The sequence below is a fragment of the Salmo trutta genome, chromosome 11, assembly GCF_901001165.1.
Source record: "Salmo trutta chromosome 11, fSalTru1.1, whole genome shotgun sequence".
In the NCBI taxonomy this organism is placed as follows: Eukaryota; Metazoa; Chordata; class Actinopteri; order Salmoniformes; family Salmonidae; genus Salmo; species Salmo trutta.
The window spans coordinates 1504891-1528920 of NC_042967.1; the positions used below are offsets into that span (position 1 = coordinate 1504891).

The 24030-nt window shown below is 42.6% G+C and overlaps 1 protein-coding gene across 7 annotated transcripts in view; it reads left to right on the forward strand.

The window, feature by feature from the left end:
* LOC115202075 (transmembrane protein 131-like) overlaps positions 1-24030 on the forward strand; it is a 112800-nt gene that overhangs the window by 64227 nt on the left and 24543 nt on the right. For 3 of the 7 annotated variants that reach the window (XM_029765952.1, XM_029765957.1, XM_029765959.1), the window contains exons 8-19: positions 5209-5286; positions 6726-6906; positions 9059-9117; positions 9238-9361; positions 17957-18062; positions 18304-18448; positions 18785-18958; positions 21086-21155; positions 21266-21383; positions 21593-21662; positions 21945-22054; positions 22453-22522. In XM_029765952.1, the coding sequence (XP_029621812.1) occupies positions 5209-5286; positions 6726-6906; positions 9059-9117; positions 9238-9361; positions 17957-18062; positions 18304-18448; positions 18785-18958; positions 21086-21155; positions 21266-21383; positions 21593-21662; positions 21945-22054; positions 22453-22522 (1305 nt within the window). The remainder of the gene's footprint in view (positions 1-5208; positions 5287-6725; positions 6907-9058; positions 9118-9237; positions 9362-17956; positions 18063-18303; positions 18449-18784; positions 18959-21085; positions 21156-21265; positions 21384-21592; positions 21663-21944; positions 22055-22452; positions 22523-24030) is intronic. The other 4 variants (XM_029765954.1, XM_029765953.1, XM_029765955.1 and 1 more) reach the window with 4 other exon arrangements.

Sequence of the window (24030 nt, forward strand, 5' to 3'; positions counted from 1 at the left end):
TATTTGATTTACACAACATGCATACCACTTTGAAGATGCAACATATTTTTTATTGTGAAACAAACAAGAAATAACACACAAAAACAGAACTTGAGCATGCATAACTATTCACCCCCCAAGTCAATACTTTGTAAAGCCACCTTTTGCAGTAATTCCAGCTTGGGCTATGTCTCTATAAGCTTGGCACATCTAACCACTGGGATTTTTGCCCGTTCTTCAAGGCAAAACTGCTCCAGCTCCTTCAAGTTGGATGGGTTCCGCTGGTGTACAGCAATCTTTAAGTCATACCACAAATTCTCAATTGGATTGAGGTCTGTTATTTGACTAGGCCATTCCAAGACATTTAAATGTTTCCCCTTAAACCGCTCGAGTGTTGCTTTAGCAGTATGCTTAGGGTCATTGTCCTGCTGGAAGGTGGACCTATGTCCCAGTCTCAAATCTCTGGAAGACTGAAACAGGTTTCCCTCAAGAATTTCCCTGTATTTAGCCCCATCCATCATTCCTTCAATTCTGACCAGTTTCCCAGTCCCTGCCGATGAAAAACATCCCAATAGCATGATGCTGCCGCCACCACCATGCTTCAGTGTGGGGATGGTGTTCTCGGGGTGATGGAAGGTGTTGGGTTTGCGCCAGACATTGCGTTTTCTTTGATGGGCAAAAAGCGCCATTTTAGTCTCATATTATTGGGGAGTCTTCCACATGCCTTTTGGTGAACACCAAACGTGTTTGCTTATTTTTTTCTTTACGCTATGGCTTTTTTCTGGCCACTCTTCCGTAAAGTCCAGCTCTGTGAAATGTACTTCTTAAAGTCTTCCTATGGACAGATACTCCAATCTCCGCTGTGGAGCTTTGCAGCTCCTTCAGGGTTATCTTTGATGTCTTTTTGCCTCTGATTAATGCCCTCCTTGCCTGGTCTGTGAGTTTTGGTGGGCGGCCCTCTCTTGGCAGGTTTGTTGTGGTGCCATATTCTTTACATTTTTAAATAATGGATTTAATGGTGCTCCGTTGGATGTTCAAAGTTTCAGATTTTTTTATAACCCAACCCTGATCTGTACTTCTCCACAACTTTGTCCCTGACCTGTTTGGAGAGCTCCTTGGTCTTCATGTTGCTGCTTGCTTGGTGGTGCCCCTTTCTTAGTGGTGTTGCAGACACTTTTGCCTTTCAGAACAGGTGTATATATACTTAGATCATGTGACTCTTAGACTGCACACAGGTGGACTTTATTTAACTAATTATGTGACTTCTGAAGGTAATTGGTTGCACCAGATCTTATTTAGGTGCTTCATAGCAAAGGGGGTGAATACATATGCACGCACCGCATTTCCGTTTTTTTTTTATAAAAAAAACCCAACAATTAAACAAGTAATTTTTTTCACTTCACCAATTTGGACTATTTTGTGTCCATTACATGTAATCCCCCAAAAATTCAATTTAAATTACAGGTTGTAATACAACAAAATAGGAAAAACGCCAAGGGGATGAATACTTTTGTAAGGCACTGTAAGTAGCCCTATTTTGAGATGTGAGATAACACAATCTCTTTCAATAATGACAGGAATGGAGGAGGTCTTTATTCCAGTGAGATTGCTAAGGTGAACACCGCCATGTTTAGTTTTGCCCAACCTAGATCGAGGCACAGACACGGTCTCAATGGGGATAGCTGAGCTGACTACACTGACTGTGCTAGTGGCAGACTCCACTAAACTGGCAGGCTGGCTAACAGCCTGCTGCCTGGCCTGCACCCTATCTCATTGTGGAGTTAGAGCCCTGTCTATGTTCATAGATAAGATAGACAGGGCTCTAACTCCTCTAGCTCCACAATGAGAGAGGGTGCATTCCAGGCTCACACCATACCTACAAACAAACACATTTACCACAACATACACTAAGTATAAGACTTGCTAGCATGGCCCTCTGCCCTGCTCTGCAGTGTGCAGGCCTTGCTGTATTGTCTGACATCTGATAGCCATCAGCAGCTGACTTCCCCTATTTGCCAGTCCCGATACAGAGATAACCCAACACATAAAGACACACACGAACTAACCAGTGACATAAACACACATTTACATGAGAGGTGTACGTACACGAGGTATATACACATTCATGCATGCAGACACATGATCAATCACTTTCATATTTGTGTATACAGAATCACACACTTGTGCCTAAACAAACAAGGAGCATGCAAACAGTCACATCACACACGTACTCTCACCCACTTTTAAAAACATCAAGGGAAGGAGTGAAAGCGGCACGAGGCTTCTTCGGAGGAACGTTACCCTCGGTAACAGGAAGCGGCTGGCAGTTTCAAAATGTCAGCCTGGCTGCATTCTCACAATCACTCAGACTTGCTTCTAGTTTATTTTTTTTGGGGGGGGGGGCCAGATGGTCGTTGTTATTTCACAGTATGGTTTACTTATATACTCAACCTATTATTTTGAACACACTTCTTCTGTTACAACGCTGAAGGCACTATATGGCGTGTGAAACTAAAGTTTTACAAGACAACATATGGGCTGCGTCTTTTATAAGTGGCACCCTATTGCCTATATAGTGGACAACTTTTGACCAGTGCACTATATAGAAAATAGGGTTTTGGTGAAGAAGTGCACTATAAATGGAATAGGGTGCCATCTGGGACACAAGCATTGTTTCTTCACTGATCTGGATATACTTTTATGAGAGGTTTCGTTATTACTAGACAGAGAGTAAAGTCGTTCCTGTATGGTGTTTGTGGTTTGTGTTTCTGTAACATGGCCTGTTGAGCTGCTGAACACATGAACAGGTTTAAATATAGACTGAGCTTTGGCAGCCAGATTTAAATTTAGTTCCCCCTTCCCTTTATTTCTTTACTCTCTCTCTCTTTCTTTCTCTCTCTGGCTCTCTTTAGTGGGGAGGTTGAAATTCTCTCTCGCTCTCTTTTTCTCTCCATTCCCCCCCCCCCTCTGACCAAGTCATTGGATGAGGTAACTGTTATTTCACTGTGTAGCTTTGAGCTCACCACCACTTTTGATATTAAATAATGCACTATGCACCAATCCAAATACACTGTCATGTATAAATACTGTTGCCTAAGTCTAAGGTCTTGACTAGTGAATACTTGTGTTATAATAGTGTCAAAGAGATCTGCCTTGTAGTTGGGATAACCTACAGGTCATGTTAATAAATCAATTAATCAGTTTTAAAACCCTTCTTACATCAACAGTTGTCACAAAGAACAACCCAGTCCAGAACCACAAAGGTCATAGGGTTCAATGACTGAGATGGCAATTATGCTGTTCATGTACAGTTGAAGTCGAATGTTTACATACACTTAGGTTGGGGTCATTAAAACTAGTTTTTCAAACTCCACAAATTTCTTCTTAACAAACTATAGTTTTGGCAAGTCGGTTAGGACATCTACTTTGTGCATGACACAAGTAATATTTCCAGCAATTGTTTACAGACAGATTATTTCACTTATGATTCCCTGTATCACAATTCCAGTGGGTCAGAAGTTTACATACACTAAGTTGACTGTACCTTTAACCAGCTTGGAAAATTCCAGAAAATGATGTCATGGCTTTAGAAGCTTCTGATAGGCTAATTGACATCATTTGAGTCAATTGGAGGTGTACCTGTGGATGTATTTCAAGGCCTACCTTCAAACTCAGTGCCTCTTTGCTTGACATCATTGGAAAATCAAAAGAAATCAGCTAAGACCTCAGAAAAACAATTGGGAGCAATTTCCAAACGCCTGAAGGTACCACGTTCATCTGTACAAACAATAGTACGCAAGTACAAACACCATGGGACCACAAACACCATGGGACCACGCAGATGTCATACTGCTCAGGAAGGAGACGCGTTCTGTCTCCTAGAGATGAACGTACTTTGTTGCGAAAAGTGCAAATCAATCCCAGAACAACAGCAAAGGACCTTGTGAAGATGCTGGAGGAAACCGGGTCAAAATTATCTATATCCACAGTAAAACGAGTCCTATATCGACATAACCTGAAAGGCCGCTCAGCAAGGAAGAAGCCACTGCTCCAAAACCGCCATAAAAAAGCCAGATTACGGTTTGCAACTGCACATGGGGACAAAGATCATACTTTCTGGAGAAATGTCCTCTGTTCTTATGAAATAAAAATAGAACTGTTTGTCTGTAATGACCATCATTATGTTTGGTGGAAAAGGGGGGAGGCTTGCAAGCCGAAGAACACCATCCCAACCGTGAAGCACGGGGGTGGCAGCATCATGTTGTGGGGTGCTTTGCTGCAGGAGGGACTGGTGCACTTCACAAAATAGATGGCAGCATGAGGAAGGAAAATTATGTGGATATATTGAAGCAACATCTCAAGACATCAGTCAGGAAGTTAAAGCTTGGTCGCAAATGGGTCTTCCAAATGGACAATGACCCCAAGCATACTTCCAAAGTTGTGGCAAAATGGCTTAAGGACAACAACGTCAAGGTATTGGAGTGGCCGTCATAAAGCCCTGACCTCAATCTATAGAAGATTTGAGGGCAGACCTGAAAAAGTGTGTGCGAGCAAGGAGGCCTACAAACCTGACTCAGTTACACCAGCTCTGTCAGGAGGAATGGGCCAAAATTCACCCAACTTATTGTGGGAAGCTTGTGGAATGCTCCCTGAAACGTTTGACTCAAGTTAAACAATTTAATGGCAATGCTACTAAATACTAATTGAGTGTATGTAAACTTCTGACCCATTGGGAATGTGAAGAAAGAAATAAAAGCTGAAATAAGTCATTCTCTCTACTATTATTCTGACACTTCACATTCTTATAATAAAGTGGTGATCCTAACTGACCTAAGACAGGGAGTTTTTACTAGGATTAAATGTCAGGAATTGTGAAAAACTGAGATTTAATATATTTGGCTGAGGTGTATGTAAACTTCTGACTTCAACTGTATGTTACCAATGTTTTGCTTAATATAACCTCACATAATTAGTTTAGTTAATTATGCTACACATGCCTGTATTTATTTCTTCACTAGTCCTGTTAGACTTTAATTTAAAGGAGTGGTGGATGTAATTTTGATATTTAATCTGGATTAATTAAACTGTCTTTAATTTATTTAGTCTAATCAACATGACTTTTCAAGCTATTTGTCTCATCAAAGAGCATTGGGATGAAGGCTGAGTTATCAACCTCTTGATTGTATATTTCTGCCATTTGATCTTTGTTCTCTGTTTTTGCTTTTACAGGAAGATTCTTCCAACATCACTATCCTGGGGCTACTGCTGGAGTGCAGTTTACCCAAGAGCATATACAGCCAGCCGCAGGTACTGGGCATCTCATCACTTTTTAAAACCGCCCCCTTTTCACTATAATGTCGTCAATATGTAAATTGTATATACTTATTATTTTTAACAGACCAAAATATGCTTTACATTAGTTAAAAATTTACACGAGACAAAAATCTAAACAGATATGCATGTGTATGACCACTATATTTTTGAGACAAACTATTTGCGTTTTAAAGGGCAAAACGTTTAAATTGCAGAGTCCTTATTCCATGGTAACTGTAAGAATACCTTTGCATTTTCATAGCACTTATGCCCGTTTACTATTTATTTTATTATTTTTTCCAACTATTGTCAACATGAGTGCTGAATACTCCTTAACCCTGTGTACTCACTATCTTGTTGGCTTCACGATAGTCACAAGGGTTATTCTCCTGTAGTCAGTTATAAGACCTATGTTACGTGAGTTGTGGCTGTAAAGTTTACTGCAGAATCATTGCTCATGATGAAATTGTTTGAAAGATTGTGTATAGGACGTCTATTGAGTGAGCTGCAGTGTTGTGATATCTGACTGCGGTCTGGTTTCTCAAGAAGCCCCAAGGAGAGTGAGACCACTTGCTAGGCGCATAATTGCTTTCTCACGAGACTGTTAATTGGCCGGGAGCTTCCCTAAACACATGTGGCGCAATTACCACCATGACGCAAGCCCCACCCACCACTCTATCTCCCAAACCTAACCCAACTTTGTTCATAATGATTTGTGAATACTGCTAGTATGGTATAGCCTGGTCCCAGATCTGTTTGTAAAGTATAGCCAACTCTTATGGTCAGGGGGGATAAGTACTAAAATGGAGTCTTCAGGAAGTGGCCGGTAGTCTGTGTGTATCTGTTGTATCCACAGGGGCTTGGTGTTTATTGTAGGCCGAGGCCCTGTGGGGTCTAGCCAGGGATAGCAAGCTGTCTGTTTCTTAAGTCCAGGCCTGAGTCACTTCTCCTCCTAAGACGACAAGGCCTGGTTTGCGCCGAGCTTTGCACACCTCAGATGCTGATCTTGTCAGGTTAATGAAGGTTTAGTGGGTTGGGTTAGGTACAGTACAGAGGGACTGGAGAGAAGCAGGTTGATGCCCATAGTTTTACCTCTAGCTGGCTATGTATATACTGTGTGTGTGTGTGTGTGTGTGTGTGTGTGTGTGTGTGTGTGTGTGTGTGTGTGTGTGTGTGTGTACAAGCATGCACACACACTCTTAGTATTCTCCCACTCTTCATCGCTTCCTCTTTTCCTTTTCTTACACAATTTTACTCATTTGTCTCACACCCTGTCCCCCTTTCTTGCCCCCCAATCTCTCTCCACATTCCACTAATCGCTCCTTCTACACGCCTCTTCATTCTCTCTTTGCTCTATTCAACCAACCCCCTCCCCCTTTCTCCCTCCTTGCTCCCTCTGCGTAACTGGTATGCCTTTCCTGCCGTATCCCCAGGGGTCGTGCTTCCAGAGCGTTGAGGACAACGCGGCCGGGGTGGAGCAGGGACTCAACCTCCAGATCAGGCTGTCGGAGCACACAGAACGTCCTGCTGACCTGGACAAGCTCAAGACCTACGTCATCGAGCACATCCTGGTCCTGTTGGTTACCCCAGCGACGGGCCGCTGCTCCGCCAACGGTGGGTGTCGGGGGCTAGGGGACTCGTTTTTGGGGGTGGAGGTGGGGTAAGGCATGAGAGCTATAGGAATAACTTCAAATATTTTAGGATGTTGGTAGGTTTCAATAGAGAATGTTGGTGTTCTGCGGGTTTAGGGACCTCTGCACCCCGCCTAAAGAAAAATCTGGGAGAAACACTGATTAGGATTTGGGAGCCTTACCATTGAGCCTATTTTTTGTATTTTATTTAACCTTTATTTAACTAGGCAAGTCAGTTAAGAACAAATTTGTATTTATAATGATGGCCTACACTGGCCAAAACTGGATCTTGCTGGGCCAATTGGGCGCCGCCCTATGGGACTCCCAATCACGGCCGGTTGTGATACAGCCAGGATTCGAACCATAGTGTCTATAGTGACTCCTCAAGCACTGAGATGCAGTGACACCTAGTCAGTTGTACAACTGAATCCATTCAACTGAAATGTGTCTTCCGCATTTAACCCAACCCCCCTGAATCAGAGTGGTGCGGGGGGCTGCCATAATCGACATCCACGTCTTTGGTGCCCAGGGAACAGTGGGTTAACTGCCTTACTCAGGCACAGAACGACTGATTTTTACCATGTCAGCTCGGGGATTCGATCCAGCAAGCTTTCGGTTACTGGCCCAATGCTCTAACCACTAGGCTACCTGCCTTAGACTGCTGCGCTACTCGGGAGCCAAGCTAGTTGTAGAATCAAACAAGTCCTTCCCCAAATTCTCATCTTAACCATTAAAGGGAAACGGCAAACTGATATTAGATCAGCCCATAGGTGCAAGTTCATCCTGTATCCCCATCACCATCATACCCCATATTACATACACAGGGCCATTAGCGCTACCTTATCAAGACCAGACTATACTGTGTAGAATAGACTACATCTCCCTGCTCCAAGATCCCAATCACACCAGGCATGTAGCCTATAGATTGATGGTAGATTAACATTGGTTTTGTCCCAAATGGCACCCTATTCCCTACATAGTCCACTACTTTTTACCAGGACCCATAGGGCTCTGGTCAAAATAGTGCACTATATAGGGAATTGGGTGTCATTTGGGATGCAGAATTGTTTACAGTTTGGACATGGGAGATTAATGTTCTTTCCTTGTTCTTCTGTCCACTGACTCTACATCATAAACAACTAAGGGATGTTTTCCTGGCTTTCTCCATTTACATTTTAATCTAATAGTAGACTTACACTAGGGTCTGTTTCCCGGACCCAGATTAAGTGGCCCTATATGCACTATGGCTGTAAAGTCAACCGTTTCATGTGTGAAAGAAAACATGCATTATTTGACATTAAAATGCTTTTAGGAAATTAACATTAGATAGAAATTGTATTTCTGTGAAACAGTACTAAAGCGGGGAACTTAGTGACCCATAATGAACGGTTGGTCGCTCCTTCATTGGTTTGCCAATACAATGCAATCGATGGAGGTGAAGCGTGAACTGTAGCACAGGAACTTTTCATCCATGGTCTCACTTGCAGAGAAACGTGAAGTTGACAGGAATTTCCAGAGCCAAGGAAATCAGCCCCGAAGTGTCAACTCAGCGCTTTCACCCACCTAACTACTGCAATGCTGCTGTAGGCTAGAGCACTCAGTTTTTATGATCGCGGCATATTGTACATGTAATCACCTCCTTTCACTTAAGGCTACTGTGCAGGTCATACCAAAGTAGCACCGCTTTTACCTAGTGAGTAACATTAGATCTAATTTTAAGTTAATTGTCAGTCATCTGACCTTATATGAGGAGTTATATCAGTCAATTTTTGTCTTGTGTACAACCGATGGAATTGGCATGCATGAATGGGATAGATGGGGCATGTACCTTCTACCTTGGAATGGGCATCATAGAGCATCAGCATTACACTCTTAGATTATGTGCATGGAGTATAGTCACAGTACCTAAAAGGATTAGCTCTCAATCATGTCAAGTAGCCCTGAAGATTGCTTTGTTATTGACTGTCTGTCTAAAGGTAGATGTATCCATTTTGGATGCATAGTGACACCTACTGGCGACAGAGAGACGTGCAATGTTCAGTGTTTTGTTGGGCAACAATACAGTATTTATTCGATCCTGTCATTAATGTTGATAACATGTCATTAACCTATTATGTCTTAATTGTATCCTACAGGGGAGACAAAAATTGGAATTTGTATGTTGAATTCAGGAGGAAAGAAACTTTATGTGAAGGTAAGTTTCTGTGTAAACATATGCATAGTAATCAAATGGAGTCTATTTAATATGTATTCAGTATTACCCATGCAGAGGTTTATATTGTATCTAACAGCAGTTTTGTTCTTTTTTTCTTAGGAAATGCAGTTGTTATCCAAAGTGGACAGCACTCTGGAGTTCAGCCCAGTCCTGCTGAGAGCATCAGCGACAAACTTCACACAAGTGGCTACGCTAGCCTGCAGAGGTACATTTAAATGGCAAGGTAGAGAAATACTGGGTCTATTTGCCATTTGTGGTAATAATGTTGATGTCTTAAATGTAAAGGAACTTGCAAACTGCTCTTGATATATCATCATCAAATTATTCCCAAGCACCTGCAACAACCAAACTCAGCTGTGTGAGATATTTTCCTATTTTGCTAATGAGTTGATAGCATGTGTGTATATTTAAGTAAATAAGGCCCAAGGAGTTGTAGTACAGTGCCTTCAGAAAGTGTTCATACCCTTTGACTTATTCTACATTTTGTTTTTACAGCCTGAATTCAAAATGGATAAGTGCTTTTTTCCCCCACCCATCTATGCACAATACATCATAATGACAAAGTGAAAACATGTTTCTAGACAAAGTTGTTGAAAATGAAATACAGAAATCGAATTTACATAAGTATGCACACCCCTGAGTCAATACTTTGTAGAAACACCTTTCACAGTGATTACAGCTGTGAGTCTTTCTGGGTAAGTCTCTAAGAGGTTTCCACACCTGCCCATTATTCTTTTCAAAATTCTAGACAACCATTTTCAGATCTTGCCATAGATTTTCAAGTAGATTTAAGTCAAAACTGTAACTCAGACACTGTCTTCTTGGTAAGCAACTCCATTGTAGATTTTGCCTTTTGTTTTAGGTTATTATCCGGCTGAAAGTTGAATTAATCTCCCATGGTTTGGTGGAAAGCAGACTGAACCAGGTTTTCATCTAGGGTTTAGCCTGTGCTTAGCTCCCATTACATTTTTTTTAATCCTGAAAAACTCTCCAGTCTTTAGCGATTACAAGCATACCCATAACATGATGCAGCCAACACTATGCTTGAAAATCTGGAGAGTGGTACACAGTACTACTGTATTGGATTTGCCCCAAACATAACACTTTGTATTCAGGACAAAAAGTTGATTGCTTTGCCATATTTTTTTGCAGCATTACATTAGTGCCTTGTTGCAAACAGGTTGCATGTTTGAATATTTGTATTCTTTACAGGCTTCCTTCTTTTCACTTTGTCAATTAGGTTAGTATTGTGAAGTAACTGCAATGTTGTTGATCCATCCTTAGTTTTCTCCTATTACAACCATTAAACTCTAACTGTTTTAAAGTCACCATAGAGTATACCCATAAAAACTAGTGGTCTAACAGTGAAATGGTTCCAATCGTTTTTCCACCATACATTTTTTCCATAGGGGATTTTAGAAACACTTAAAATAAGGGCTGAGTTTCATGTAGGCCTACCCTGACGTGATGTTTTCATAACCGTGTATATCTCTCTAGGACAAGGTGACTTTGATCAATATATTGGCCTGTATTTACTCCCCAAAATGAAATGCTAATTAGATGCTAATGTGGCTGTCATAAAGAACAAAAAATACCATAATGATCTGGACGAGACTGCCGAATCGAGGCAAAGGTAAGAATCTGGATTAACTAAATGTAGTAATGAATTAATAAGCAACATTTCTTTAAATGGAGAATTCTGTTAACTGTCTTGTGCAAGTTTTAAATTGACACAGTACATGTTAGCAACGGTGTCAGCTAGAGATGACATGCAGGAGCTTGCAGGGATTTGTAGTTTAGCATGACGCCTACTTTGAGGATAATTAGCATTTTAGAATCTGAGAGTAAATAGAGCGAAATATATTGACAAGTCACCTTGTCTGAGAGAGATTTACGTGGTTATGAAAGCATCTCACCAGGGTAAGCCTACATGAAACACAGCCCTTATTTTAAGTATTTCTAAAATCCCCTATGGGAAATATGAATGTCGGAAAAAACGATTGGAACCATTTCAATGTTTGACAGCTAGGTTTTATTGGTGTTATGACACCTCCACTGTGCCTGAGTGGTTTCCTTCCTCTCCGGCAACTGAGTTAGGAAGGACGCCTGTATCTTTGTAGTGACTGGGTGTATTGACACACCATCCAAAGTTTAATGAATAATTTAGCCATGGTCAAAGGGATATTCAATGTCTGCTTAAAATATATATATATATGTGTGTGTGTGTGTGTGTGTGTGTGTGTGTGTGTGTGTGTTTTACCCTTTTACCAATAGGTTCTCTTCTTTGAGAGACATTGGAAAACATCCCTGGTCTTTGTGGTTGAATCTGTGTTTGAAATTTACTGCTCGACTGAGGGATAATTGTAGGTGGGGAGTACAGAGATGAGGTAGTCATTCAAAAATCATGTTAAACTATTATTGCAGACAGATTGAGTCCATGCAACTTATTATGTGACATGTTAAATATTTACTCCCGAACTTGATTAGGCATGCCATAACAAAGGGATTGACTACTTATTGTGTCAAGACAATATATTTTTTTATTAATGTGTAAAAATTGCAAAACACATAATTCCACTTTGACATTATGGGGTATTTTGTGTAGGCCAGTGTCAACACATCTCCATTTAATCCATTTTAAATTGTGGCTGTAATACAGCAAAATGTGGAAAAAGGTGAGGGGTGTGAATACTTTCTGAAGATACTGTCCTGTATATGGCCAAAATGCCATGGCTATAAGGGCTGTTCTTAAGTATGACACAACGTGGAGTGCCTGGCCACAGCCCTTAGCCGTGGTATATTGGCCATGTACCACAAACCTCTCGAGGTGCCTTACTGTTATTGTAAACTGGTTACTAACATAATTAGAACAGTAAACAAGTTATTTTGCGTCATTCAGGCAATCAGTATCCAAGACAAAAACTGTGTGTGTATCTACAGTGCCTTCAGAAAGTATTCATACCCCTTGACTTATTCCACATTTTGTTGTTACAGCCTAAATTCAAAATTGATTAAATAGATTTTTCCCTCACCCATCTACACAAAATTCCCCATAATGAGAAAGTGAAAACATGTTTTTAGAAATGTACAAAAAAGAAAAGAATACTGAAATATCTAATTTACATAAATGTTCACACAAATGTGCTATGACACTCCAAATTGAGCTCAGTTGCATCCAATTTTATTTTATCCTTGAGATGTCACTACAACATGATTGGAGTCCACCTGTGGCCAATTCAATTGTTTGGAAATGATTTAGAAAGAAACACACCTGTCTGTATAAGATCTCACAGTTGACAGTAGCCTTGTATACCATATAGCTGGGTATTTGGAAATGGCCACAGGATGGTTTTTCAATACCGTTAACTAGTTCTTTCAAGTATTTTTATTCATTTGAATATTTGTAGCTACATTTTATGTAAATACCTGCAGTCAACTTGTGCAATATGTTAGGAGATTGCATTTTCCATTTCAACTGTCACATAATCTTTTATTATGAAGCTTACCGATAGTCCTCGGTCACGTGGTGTTTGTTTACAAGCACACAATGACGAGAGACCGGTGCCTTGTGAGTCACTCACTGTTGTGCAGCATGCACCAGGTCATCTAGTTACAGTATGGAATTCACAACGAAATGTTTGCCAGCTAGATATCGTGTATAAAATGTTCGCTATGCACTCATTAGCATTTAGTTAGCATTCTCTATGGGATTGTACATGTACTTGTTAGCATTGCTAACGTTTTGGTTTACAAAGGCTGTGAGGTTTAAAAATAGCACCCTTGTGTTCAGTGCCGGTATTACTGAATATCCAGGTATGGCACAAGGTTGGTTTGACAATCTGGATATCACCCAAGCCTAGTTGACAGTGCATGCCAGAGCAGAAACTATACAATGAAGTCCAAGGAACTGTCCGTAGATCTCCGAGAGAATTGTCATTAGGCGTATATCTGGAGAAGGACATAAAATCATTTCTAGAGTGTGGTCTCCATCATTGGGAAACTGAAAAATATGGAACTACCCAGACTTTGCCTACAGCTGGCCGTGTGAGCAACCGTGCAAGAAGGACCTTGGTGACCAAGAACCGAATGAACTACAGAGTTCCTTGGCTGAGATGGGAGAATATGCAAGAAGGACCTTGGTGACCAAGAACCGAATGAACTACAGAGTTCCTTGGCTGAGATGGGAGAATATGCCAGAAGGACAACAGTCTTTACAGCACTTCACTAATCTAGGCTTTCTGGAAGAGTGGCCAGACGGAAGCCACTCCTGAGAAAACGGCGCATGACAGCATGCCTGGAGTTAGCACAATGTCACGTGAAATACTGAAAAGAAGGCAAAAGATTCTGTGGTCTGATGACAAAAAGGGAACTGTTTGGCTTGGATGCAAAGCGCAATGTCTGGAGAAAACCAGGCACAGCTCATCACTCGTCTAACACCATCCCTACCGTGAATCATGGTGGTGGCAGCATCATGCTAAGGGATGCTTTTCAGCGGCAGGGAATGAGAGACTGATAAGGATAGAGGGAACAATGAATGGAGCTAAATACAGGCATATCCTGAATGAGAACCTGCTTCAGAGTGCAAATGACCTTGGACTGGGGTGAAGATTTATGTTCCAACAGGACAATAACCCCAAGCATACAGCAAAAGCAACGCTGGAATGGCTTCAGAACAAGAAAGTGAAAGTCCTTCAGTGACACAGCCAAAGCCCAGACTTGAATCCCATTGAAAATCTGTGGAAAGACTTGAAGATTGCTGTTCACCTCCATTCCCCATCTTCAGAAAATCTGCAAGGAAGAATGGGAGAAAATCCCAGAATCCAGATATGTAAAGCTGATACAGACATAACCAAGACGACTTAAAGCTGTAATAAAATAAAATGATTATTCACATGTGCCGAATACAGCAGGTGTAGACCTCAACCAACAATGCAGTTTAATACAGCAGGTGTAGATGAGCCTTTAACCAACAATGCAGTTTAAAAAAATACGGATAAGAATAAGAAATAAAAGTAACAAGTAATTAAAGAGCAGCAGTAAAATAACAATAGCAAGACTATATACAAGGAGGTACCGGTACAGAGTCAATGTGCGGGGGCACCGGTTAGTTGAGGTAATATGTACATGTAGGTAGAGTTATTAAAGTAACTATGCGTAGATGATAACAACAGAAAGTAGCAGAGGTGTAAAGGGGGGATGCAAATAGTCTGGGTAGCCATTTGATTAGGTGTTCAAGAGTCTTATAGCTTGGGGGTAGAAGCTGATTAGAAGCCTCTTGGACCTTGACTTGGTGCTCCGGTACCGCTTGCCGTGCGGTAGCAGAGAGAACAGTCTATGACTAGGGTGGCTGGAGTCTTTGACAATTTTTAGGGCCTTCCTCTGACACCACCTGGTATAAAGGTCCTGGATGGCAGGAAGCTTGGCCCCAGTGATGTACTGGGCCGTTCGCACTACCCTCTGTAGTGCCTTGCGGTCGGAGGCGGAGCAGTTGCCATACCAGGCAGTGATGCAACCAGTCAGGATGCTCTCGATGGCGCAGCTGATCTTGGTCCTGTATTGACGCTTTGCCTGAATGATGGTTCATCAGAGGGCATAGCGGGATTTCTTATAAGCTTCCGGGTTAGAATCCTGCTCCTTGAAAGCGCAAGCTCTAGTCTTTAGCTCAGTGCGGATGTTGCCTGTAATCCATGGCTTCTGGTTGGGATATGTACGTACAGTCACTGTGGGGACGACGTCATCGATGAACTTATTGATGAAGCCAATGACTGATGTGGTGTACTCCTCAATGCCATCAGAAGAATCCCAGAACATGTTCCAGTCTGTGCTAGCAAAACAGTCCTGTAGCTTAGCATCTGCTTCATCTGACCACTTTTTTATTGATCTTGTCACTAATGCTTCCTGCTTTAATTTTCGCTTGTAAGCAAGAATCAGGAGGATATAATTATGGTCAGATTTGCCAAATGGAGGGCGCGGGAGAGCTCTTGTATGCGTCTCTGTGTGTGGAGTAAAGGTGGTCCAGAGTATTTTTCCTTCTGGTTCCACATTTAACAAGCTGATAGAAATGAGGTAAAACTGATTTTAAGTTTCCCTGCATTAAAGTTCCCGGCTACTAAGAGCGCTGCCTCTAGGTGAGCGTTTTCTTGTTTGCTTATGGCGGAATACAGCTCATTCAATGCTTTCTTAGTGCCAGCCTCAGTCTGTGGTGGTATGTAAACAGCTACAAAGAATACAGATGAAAACTCTCTAGGTAGATACTGTGGTCCACAGCTTATCATGAGATACTCTACCTCAGGTGAGCAATAGCTCAAGACTTCCTTCGATATCGTGCATTAGCTGTTATTTACAAAAATACACACTCCACCACCCCTTGTCTTACCAGATGACGCTGTTCAATCCTGCCGGTACAGCGTACAACCAGTATGTTGATAGTGTTGTCGTTCAGCCACGACTCCGTGAAGCATAAGATTTTATTTGAATGTCCCGTTGGTAGTTTAATCTTCTGCATAGGTCATCGATTCTATTCTCTAAAGATTGCACGTTTGCTAGCAGAATAGAAGGAAGTGGGGGTTTATTCAATTGCCTGCAAATTCTCAGAAGGCAGCCCGCCCTCTGGCCCTTTTTCTCTGCCTCCTCTTCACGCAAATCACGGCGATCTGGGCCTATTCCCGAGAAAGCAGTATACAATTTGCGTCGGGCTCGTCAGACTCGTTAAAGGGGAAAAAAGGATTCTGTCAGTCCGTGGTGAGTGATCTCAGTCCTGATGTCCAGAAGTTATTTTCGGTCATAAAAGACAGTAGCGGCAACATTGTAAAAAAATAAGTTACAAACAACGCAAATAAACGAACAAAAAACACAATCGGTTGGGAACACGTAGAATGTCAGCCTTCTTCTCCAGCTCCATTTTACATTTTAATTGCCGCCAACGGTGCGTATACGAAGTATTGACTCATGGGTGTGAATACTTATGTAAAAGAGATTTCTGTATTTCATTTTCAATACACTTGCAAAGATCTCTAAAAACAAAAACATATATTTAATACATTTTGGCTCTAACACTATGTAATAAGTCAAGAGGTATGAATACTTTCTGAAGGCACATATTATACACTGCTCAAAAAAATAAAGGGAACACTTAAACAACACAATGTAACTCCAAGTCAATCACACTTCTGTGAAATCAAACTGTCCACTTAGGAAGCAACACTGATTGACAATAAATTTCACATGCTGTTGTGCAAATGGAATAGACAACAGGTGGAAATTATAGGCAATTAGCAAGACACCCCCAATAAAGGAGTGGTTCTGCAGGTGGGGACCATAGACCACTTCTCAGTTCCTATGCTTCCTGGCTGATGTTTTGGTCACTTTTGAATGCTGCCGGTGCTTTCACTCTAGTGGTAGCATGAGACGGAGTCTACAACCCACACAAGTGGCTCAGGTAGTGCAGCTCATCCAGGATGGCACATCAATGCGAGCTGTGGCAAGAAGGTTTGCTGTGTCTGTCAGCGTAGTGTCCAGAGCATGGAGGCGCTACCAGGAGACAGGCCAGTACATCAGGAGACGTGGAGGAGGCCGTAGGAGGGCAACAACCCAGCAGCAGGACCGCTACCTCCGCCTTTGTGCAAGGAGGAGCAGGAGAAGCACTGCCAGAGCCCTGCAAAATGACCTCCAGCAGGCCACAAATGTGTGTGTGTCTGCTCAAACGGTCAGAAACAGACTCCTTGAGGGTGGTATGAGGGCCCGACGTCCACAGGTGGGGGTTGTGCTTACAGCCCAACACCGTGCAGGACGTTTGGCATTTGCAAGAGAACACCAAGATTGGCAAATTCGCCACTGGCGCCCTGTGCTCTTCACAGATGAAAGCAGGTTCACACTGAGCACGTGACATACGTGACAGAGTCTGGAGAACGTGGAGAACGTTCTGCTGCCTGCCACATCCTCCAGCATGACCGGTTTGGCAGTGGGTCAGTCATGGTGTGGGGTGGCATTTCTTTGGGGGGCCGCACAGCCCTCCGTGTGCTCGCCAGAGGTAGCCTGACTGCCATTAGGTACCGAGATGAGATCCTCAGACCCCTTGTGAGACCATATGCTGGTGCGGTTGGCCCTGGGTTCCTCCTAATGCAAGACAATGCTAGACCTCATGTGGCTGGAGTGTGTCAGCAGTTCCTGCAAGAGGAAGGCATTGATGCTATGGACTGGCCCGCCCGTTCCCCAGACCTGAATCCAATTGAGCACATCTGGGACATCATGTCTCGCTCCATCCACCAACGCCACGTTGCACCACAGACTGTCCAGGAGTTGGCGGATGCTTTAGTCCAGGTCTGGGAGGAGATCCCTCAGGAGACCATCAGCCACCTCATCAGGAGCATGCCCAGGCGTTGTAGGGAGGTCATACAGGCATGTTGAGGCCACACACACTACTGAGCCTCATTTTGACTTGTTTTAAGGACATTACATCAAAGTTGGATCAGCCTGTAGTGTGGTTTTCCACTTTAATTTTGAGTGTGACTCCAAATCCAGACCTCCATGGGTTGGTACATTTGATTTCCATTGATTATTTTTGTGTGATTTTGTTGTCAGCACATTCAACTATGTAAAGAAAAAAGTATTTAATAAGATTATTTCTTTCATTCAGATCTAGGATGTGTTGTTTAAGTGTTCCCTTTATTTTTTTGAGCAGTATATTTATGCCACTCTAGATCTGTATTTAGCTGCTATCACTATGAAAAATACAACTGTCCTGTATTAGCTGGAATGTAACTGCTATCTACAGAGAGGAACCACCTACTTTAAAATCCAATGTTATAACTGTGTTCAGCAGGGTCTCTGCCAGGTCAGGGTAGAAGATGCTCCAGTCATATTAGCCTACAGGTCCTGGGGAATCACACAGTGAACACTTTCCCTGGCTTCCACAGCACACACAGGTAAGACCATACAAATACTCTGCTCAAATGGAGCTTTCAATTGTATTTTCTGCCCTCAAGGTGTGTTAGACGACTTTTATGTTCTGTTTTCAGTTTGTATTTACGAAGTATCAAATCCAGATAACAAAAAAATCATTAGAAAATGTAGTGAATGTGTGTTATGTTATCAACACAATTTAAGAGACAGAGTGCCTCTCTCTCCTACAGACCACATGTGAATGGTTGTCCCTCCTCTCTCTAGGGGGTTGGAGCTGTCTAATCTCTTCCAGGTGAGACAGAGGCAGAAAGGGGCAGACCACGTGGACCTGTGGCTGACCAACACCCTCCACTTCCCCCTCACCGTCCAGGATGCCATCCTCTCCCCGGAGTCCCAGGGCTTACTCAAGGTAGGGGGGGTGGTCTTTTTTTGTAATTGCGCTGAGCATCTCAGAAGATAGCTACATCATACAAATGTGGTTCCATGAATTCCGTTGAGATTTCTATGAAGTCGACCAGAAGGTCAACTCGATAGAAGTTCAGCCCGAAAGCTATGTGCAAAAGTAGTTTGCCTTGATTTTTTTTGTACAGGCACACAACTCAGCCCCTCAACATTTCACCGGCCTAGTTTCCCAGGTTGAAGTCAGTCTCTAGTTAAAATATGAGAGAATGAGATCTGCGTAGTTACAGTTGAATGTCCTGCTATCGGTATGTCCGTGCTGACCGTCTGTCCCCCGTGCGTCAAGGTGGTCAACTTCAGTGGGGCGGTGTCAGTGCCCCAGGGTGGCTGCTGGCGGCTCCTCTCCTTGCAGCTCCTCAACAGGAGCCTGCCCCTAAACCTACTCTCCACCCTCACTCTGACCACTGATTTGTGTCTGGCCCTGAAACTACCCCTCTACTTTCACTCCACCCTGGACAAGGTAATACTACCAATGACGCCAGTCTGCATACACATAATGTACACTGCACCCTGGCCAAGGTAATACTCCAAATGACTGTGCATACACACTCCTCCATACTCTCGATAGACCAGCATTTCTTAAGAAAGGAGTGAACATTTTTGCCCTAGCACTATATGCCTGATTCCATTAATCAAAGGATTGATGATGAGTTCATTCGTGTAAGCAGGTGGGTAGTGCTAGGCCAAAAACAAAGATGTGCACCACTTTGGGACTCCTGGGCCCGTGTCCACAAATAGTAGGATCTAGGATCAGTTTTGCCTTTTGGGTCATAATGAACAAGATTATATGGACAGATCCTAGATCAGCACTCATACGCTGAGATGCCTTGTGGATACAGGCCCCGGACTGAGAAACACTGCCATAGACAACTGTCTATTGCATACTACTACAGTCCCGAATAACCACACTTTACTCTATTACTGTACATTGTTCTGATCTATATACTAATGTTTAACATCTGCTCACTCACACCTTTGTTCTGATATACTACAGTACAGTGTATACAGTGCATTCGGAAAATATTCAGACCCCTTCACTAATTCCAAATGTTGTTACTTTACAGCCGTATTCTAAAATGGAGGTGTTTCTACAACTTGATTGGAGTCCACCTGTGGTAAATTCAATTCATTGGACATGATTTGGATAGGCACACACCTGTCTCTATAAGGTCCCATAGTTGACAGTGCATGTCAGAGCAAAAACCAAGCCATGGGGTCGACGGAATTGTCTGTAGAGCTCCAAGACAGGATTGTGTCGAGACACAGATCTGGGGAAGGGTACCAAAAGGTCCCCAAGCATACAGTGGCCTCCAACATTCTTAAATGGAAGAAGTTTGGAACCAACAAGACTCTTCCTAGAGTTGGCCGCCCGGCCAAACTGAACAATCGGGGGCGAAGGGCCTTGGTCAGGGAGGTGACCAAGAACCCGATGGTCACTCTGACAGAGCTCCAGTTCCTCCTAAGATGGGAGAATCTTCCAGAAGGACAACCATCTCTGCAGCACTCTACCAATCAGGCCTTTATAGTAGAGTGGCCAGATTGAAGCCACTCCGCTTGGAGTTTGCAAAAAGACACCCAAATGAGTCTCAGACCATGAGAATCAACATTCTCTGGGCTGATGAAACCAAGATTGAACTCTTTGGCCTGAATGCCAAGCGTCACGTCTGGAGAAAACCTGGCACCATCCCTACGGTGAAGCATGGTGGTGGCAGCATCATGCTGTGGGTATGTTTTTGAGCGACAGGGACTGGGAGACTAGTCAGGATCGAGGGGAAGATGAACGGAACAAAGTACAGAGAGTTCCTTGATGAAAACCTGCACCAGAGCGCTCAGCACCTAAGACTGGGGTGAAGGTTCACCTTCCAACAGGACAACGACGCTAAGCACACAGCCGAGATGACACAGGATAATCTTCAGGACAAGTCTCTGAATGTCCTTGAGTGGCCCAGCCAGAGCCCGGTCTTGAACCCGATCGAACATCTTTGACCTGAAAATAGCTGTGCAGGGTCGCTTCCCATCCAACCAGACAGCGCTTTAGAGGATCTGCAGAGAAGAATGGGAGTAACTCCCCAAATTGAGGTGTGACCAAGCTTGTAGCGTCACACCCAAGAAGATTCAAGGCTGTAATCGCTGCCAAAGGTGCTTCAACAAAGTACTGAGTAAAGGGTCTGAATACTTATGTAAATGTGATATTTCATTTTTAAAACAATTATACATTTGCAAAAATTTCTAAAAACCTGTTTTGCTTTATTATTATGCAGTATTATGTGTAGTTTGAGTGGGAAAAAACAATTTAATCAATTTAAGAATAAGACTGTAACGTAACAAAATGTGGAAGAAGTCAAGCGGTCTGAATACTTTCCGAATGCAGTGTGTGTGTGTCTTTATCTATCTCGATAGATAGATAGATAGATAGATATACACTCTTCCCTTCCATTCACTTTCATTAGAATACTCTTCCTGCACATCCACTCCACTCTGTAGAGGGAATCTCTCTTTTCAAGCTGACAGTTAAATGGCATTATTTTGATATGGCATTCGTCCAGCCCAAAATAACGGGGTGTGTGTTTGTGTGTTCCCTCTCCAGCAGGGTAATGTTGTGTTTGAAGCGGATGGGGAGTGTGGCCGACCATGTCCTCTCAGACTGTCAGAGTCAGGTGAGACGTGTGCACTCGCTTGTGGCGTGCATGCATGAGTCATTGGTCTCTGCTGTGTTTGACTGATATGTGTGTGGTCCACTCAGGCTGTGTTGTATGGGTGTTTCCAGGTCGTGTCCAGTGGCAGCGCTCTCTCCTCCCAGACTCCTCCTCCTGGATGCTGGACAGCAGACTGGCCTCGGAGCTCTGCTCTCGCTGGCAAATCCGCAAAGACCAGCTGCCCTGCAGGTGAGACACACGGTTGTTCACGTCACTCCTTTACTCTATGTCTAGTCACTCCTACACATACACACACGTATGAGGGCAGGTGTGCCACACACACACCATTTTTCACTTCAATCAGTCACTTATACATTATCTAGACACTCTAACACGTATCACTTATAATGACGTTGGGCCACACACTTACAGTTCCTATTTTCTTCTGTTTGCTGAAGGTGGCCCAGACTACCAGCGGAGACCTCGTCCCCTCTAGACTTTGGTGCTGTCCCTGTCAATGAAAGCAAGGTAACCCAAACATGTTTTTATCACACACTAATAGTTGAATAGCTCTGTGGTACAACAATTCACAGCTCTGTGGTACAACAATTCACCTGCAACAGTTTTGAGTATTTCTGATATTTGTAATAATAAAAATAAAAAATACTCTACAATCTGCACTTTTAACATTAGTATGCTTTTCCAGTACGCTGTCTGTATAATACAATGTGTTGTTATGTTTTGTGTCAGCTGTGAGCCCTGGAAACCAAATGTACAATACATCTTTTGAACTTTGAACTTTTCCCCCAGGTTAAGCTGCTGACTCTGAATAACCCCTCCTCCTCTGTGGTCTCTGTGGAGATCAGAGCCCTCTCCCTGTACCCGGCCCCCCTGGAAGCCCTTGACCTCCTCACCAAATGGTACGAACCCAAGAACAGCTCCCCTCACCATTAGCTGCACAGGAGATGCACTCCCTTGGGTGTGTTTCAATAGTTTATAGTGGCTTCCTGTCCTTGTCTCCTTTCCTTCATCTGCACTGAAGTGAAACAACTGGACCATATTGCTTTCACCCATCCTATGTTTTGAGATCAGCGCAGATGATAGGAATGGAAAGTCACTTCAGACTATTGCAACAAATTCCTTCACATTAGTTGCCCACTACTTAAAGGGACAGTTCAAGCAAACATTAGTTGATTTTAGACAGAACTGCCGCTCTAACATTGCAGTTTCGTACCAGTTAGCTCTGAGCGTCCCTTGTAGGTGTTATTGATGAGGTGTCTCACTGTTTGGCCACCTACTCTCTCCCCTGTTTCTCCAGGTTCAACATCAGCCCCCTCTCTGTCAATATCAGCACTAAGGAGTTCAGTCTGCTGCCTGCAGAGCACAAGGTAAGGATGTTGTGCATTCTGGGAAATGTAGTTTGGTGTCTGTTCCACTGTCTGACTATGGGAATAGGGCTGCTGTAATGTATTAGGTGTAGGGTAGGGATGGGAGTCAAAAAATCAATACTGTAGAGTATAGCAATATTATTTTAGCCGATTTTGTATATAAATTGCTAAGTACTGTGGTTCTTCCTTTAAAAGTTGCATCATACTGCAGCACACCTTGCTGGCTGCTGCAGAATTCTATGGCATGTTATTGCCATTAATGCTAGTTAGTGCTAGTTTGACCACCAGGGGGCATCTTTGAGAAGCATTTGACAGCTTTTGATATGGGCTGTACTAGAGAACCTTTTTTTTGTAAGAACATAGTATATAGGATTGATTTTAAGAAATGTAGCTTAATTAATTTGCTTAATATTATGGTGTTTCTATTTCAAGAAAAACAAAACCCTCAGGGTTTCCGTTAGGAAAATATGGCGCTGTACAACATGGTTTTACCCGTGGTTGTGGAGCTGGGGGGAAATGCAACTAAAATGTTGCTGAGATATACTGTACAGTAGTTGAAATAAACATCTGCATTTTGAAAGTCTTTATCGTTATTTTATTAACGAAAGCATAAAGATGTTGATGAACAGATACTGTGTAAAACTTTATAGTACTTAAGTTGGGGGGATTTTCACACCTACAGTAGCCTGGCTATTAAACTAGTCGTTGGATAACAGATCGTCACTCGGAAATAATTAACACGCGTTACTGTGTGTGTGTTTCGATCCTCTCTCGCTCGCTCTCTCTCTCTCACACGCACTTGCTGTCTTAACCGCTGAATACTCGGCTATGAAAAGCCAACTGACATTTACTCCTAAGGTGCTGACCAGTTGCACCCTCTATAACCACTGTTTATATTATTTACAGTAGGGATGGACAGCAGGAGGCATTTTGTTTTTCACAAGCATAGCAGGCTGTGAATTCTGCAAACAAGCCAACCTAACTAAGAAATACATTTTGTTGGTTGCCATGGTGAATAATCCAATAATAATTGGTTGGACACATAAAAGGAAACATCAAAGAGTTTACCGGAATCTCTAAATGAAAATACTGGCAGATCAATACAGATCAATCAATTACAGTAGTAGATCAAATTAAATCTACTACTGTAAAATTAATATCTACGGGGCTTTTATACAATTATAATGCAGGGTTAATAATAAATGAATATATTTGTAGGGGTTCATGCATTTTTTTGGTTGGGGCAAATCTGGTTTTAGAGTACTTAAGCATCGAATACATTGCAAGTTTGCCCATTTTGTCCTTTAGGCTACACTTTACAATAGTACTCAACTCTGACTGACCGCAACATCTACAGTGGTACAAATATATTATTGAATTCGATTTTTTTAAATTATTTTTTAAACGTAAATGTTTATAAAGTAGTCTTGCTTGTCTCAGAGCAGTGCGAAACAGTGCTGAAATAGTTGACCACACGCGGGTAGGCTATTGCTTCAAATCCTATTGTA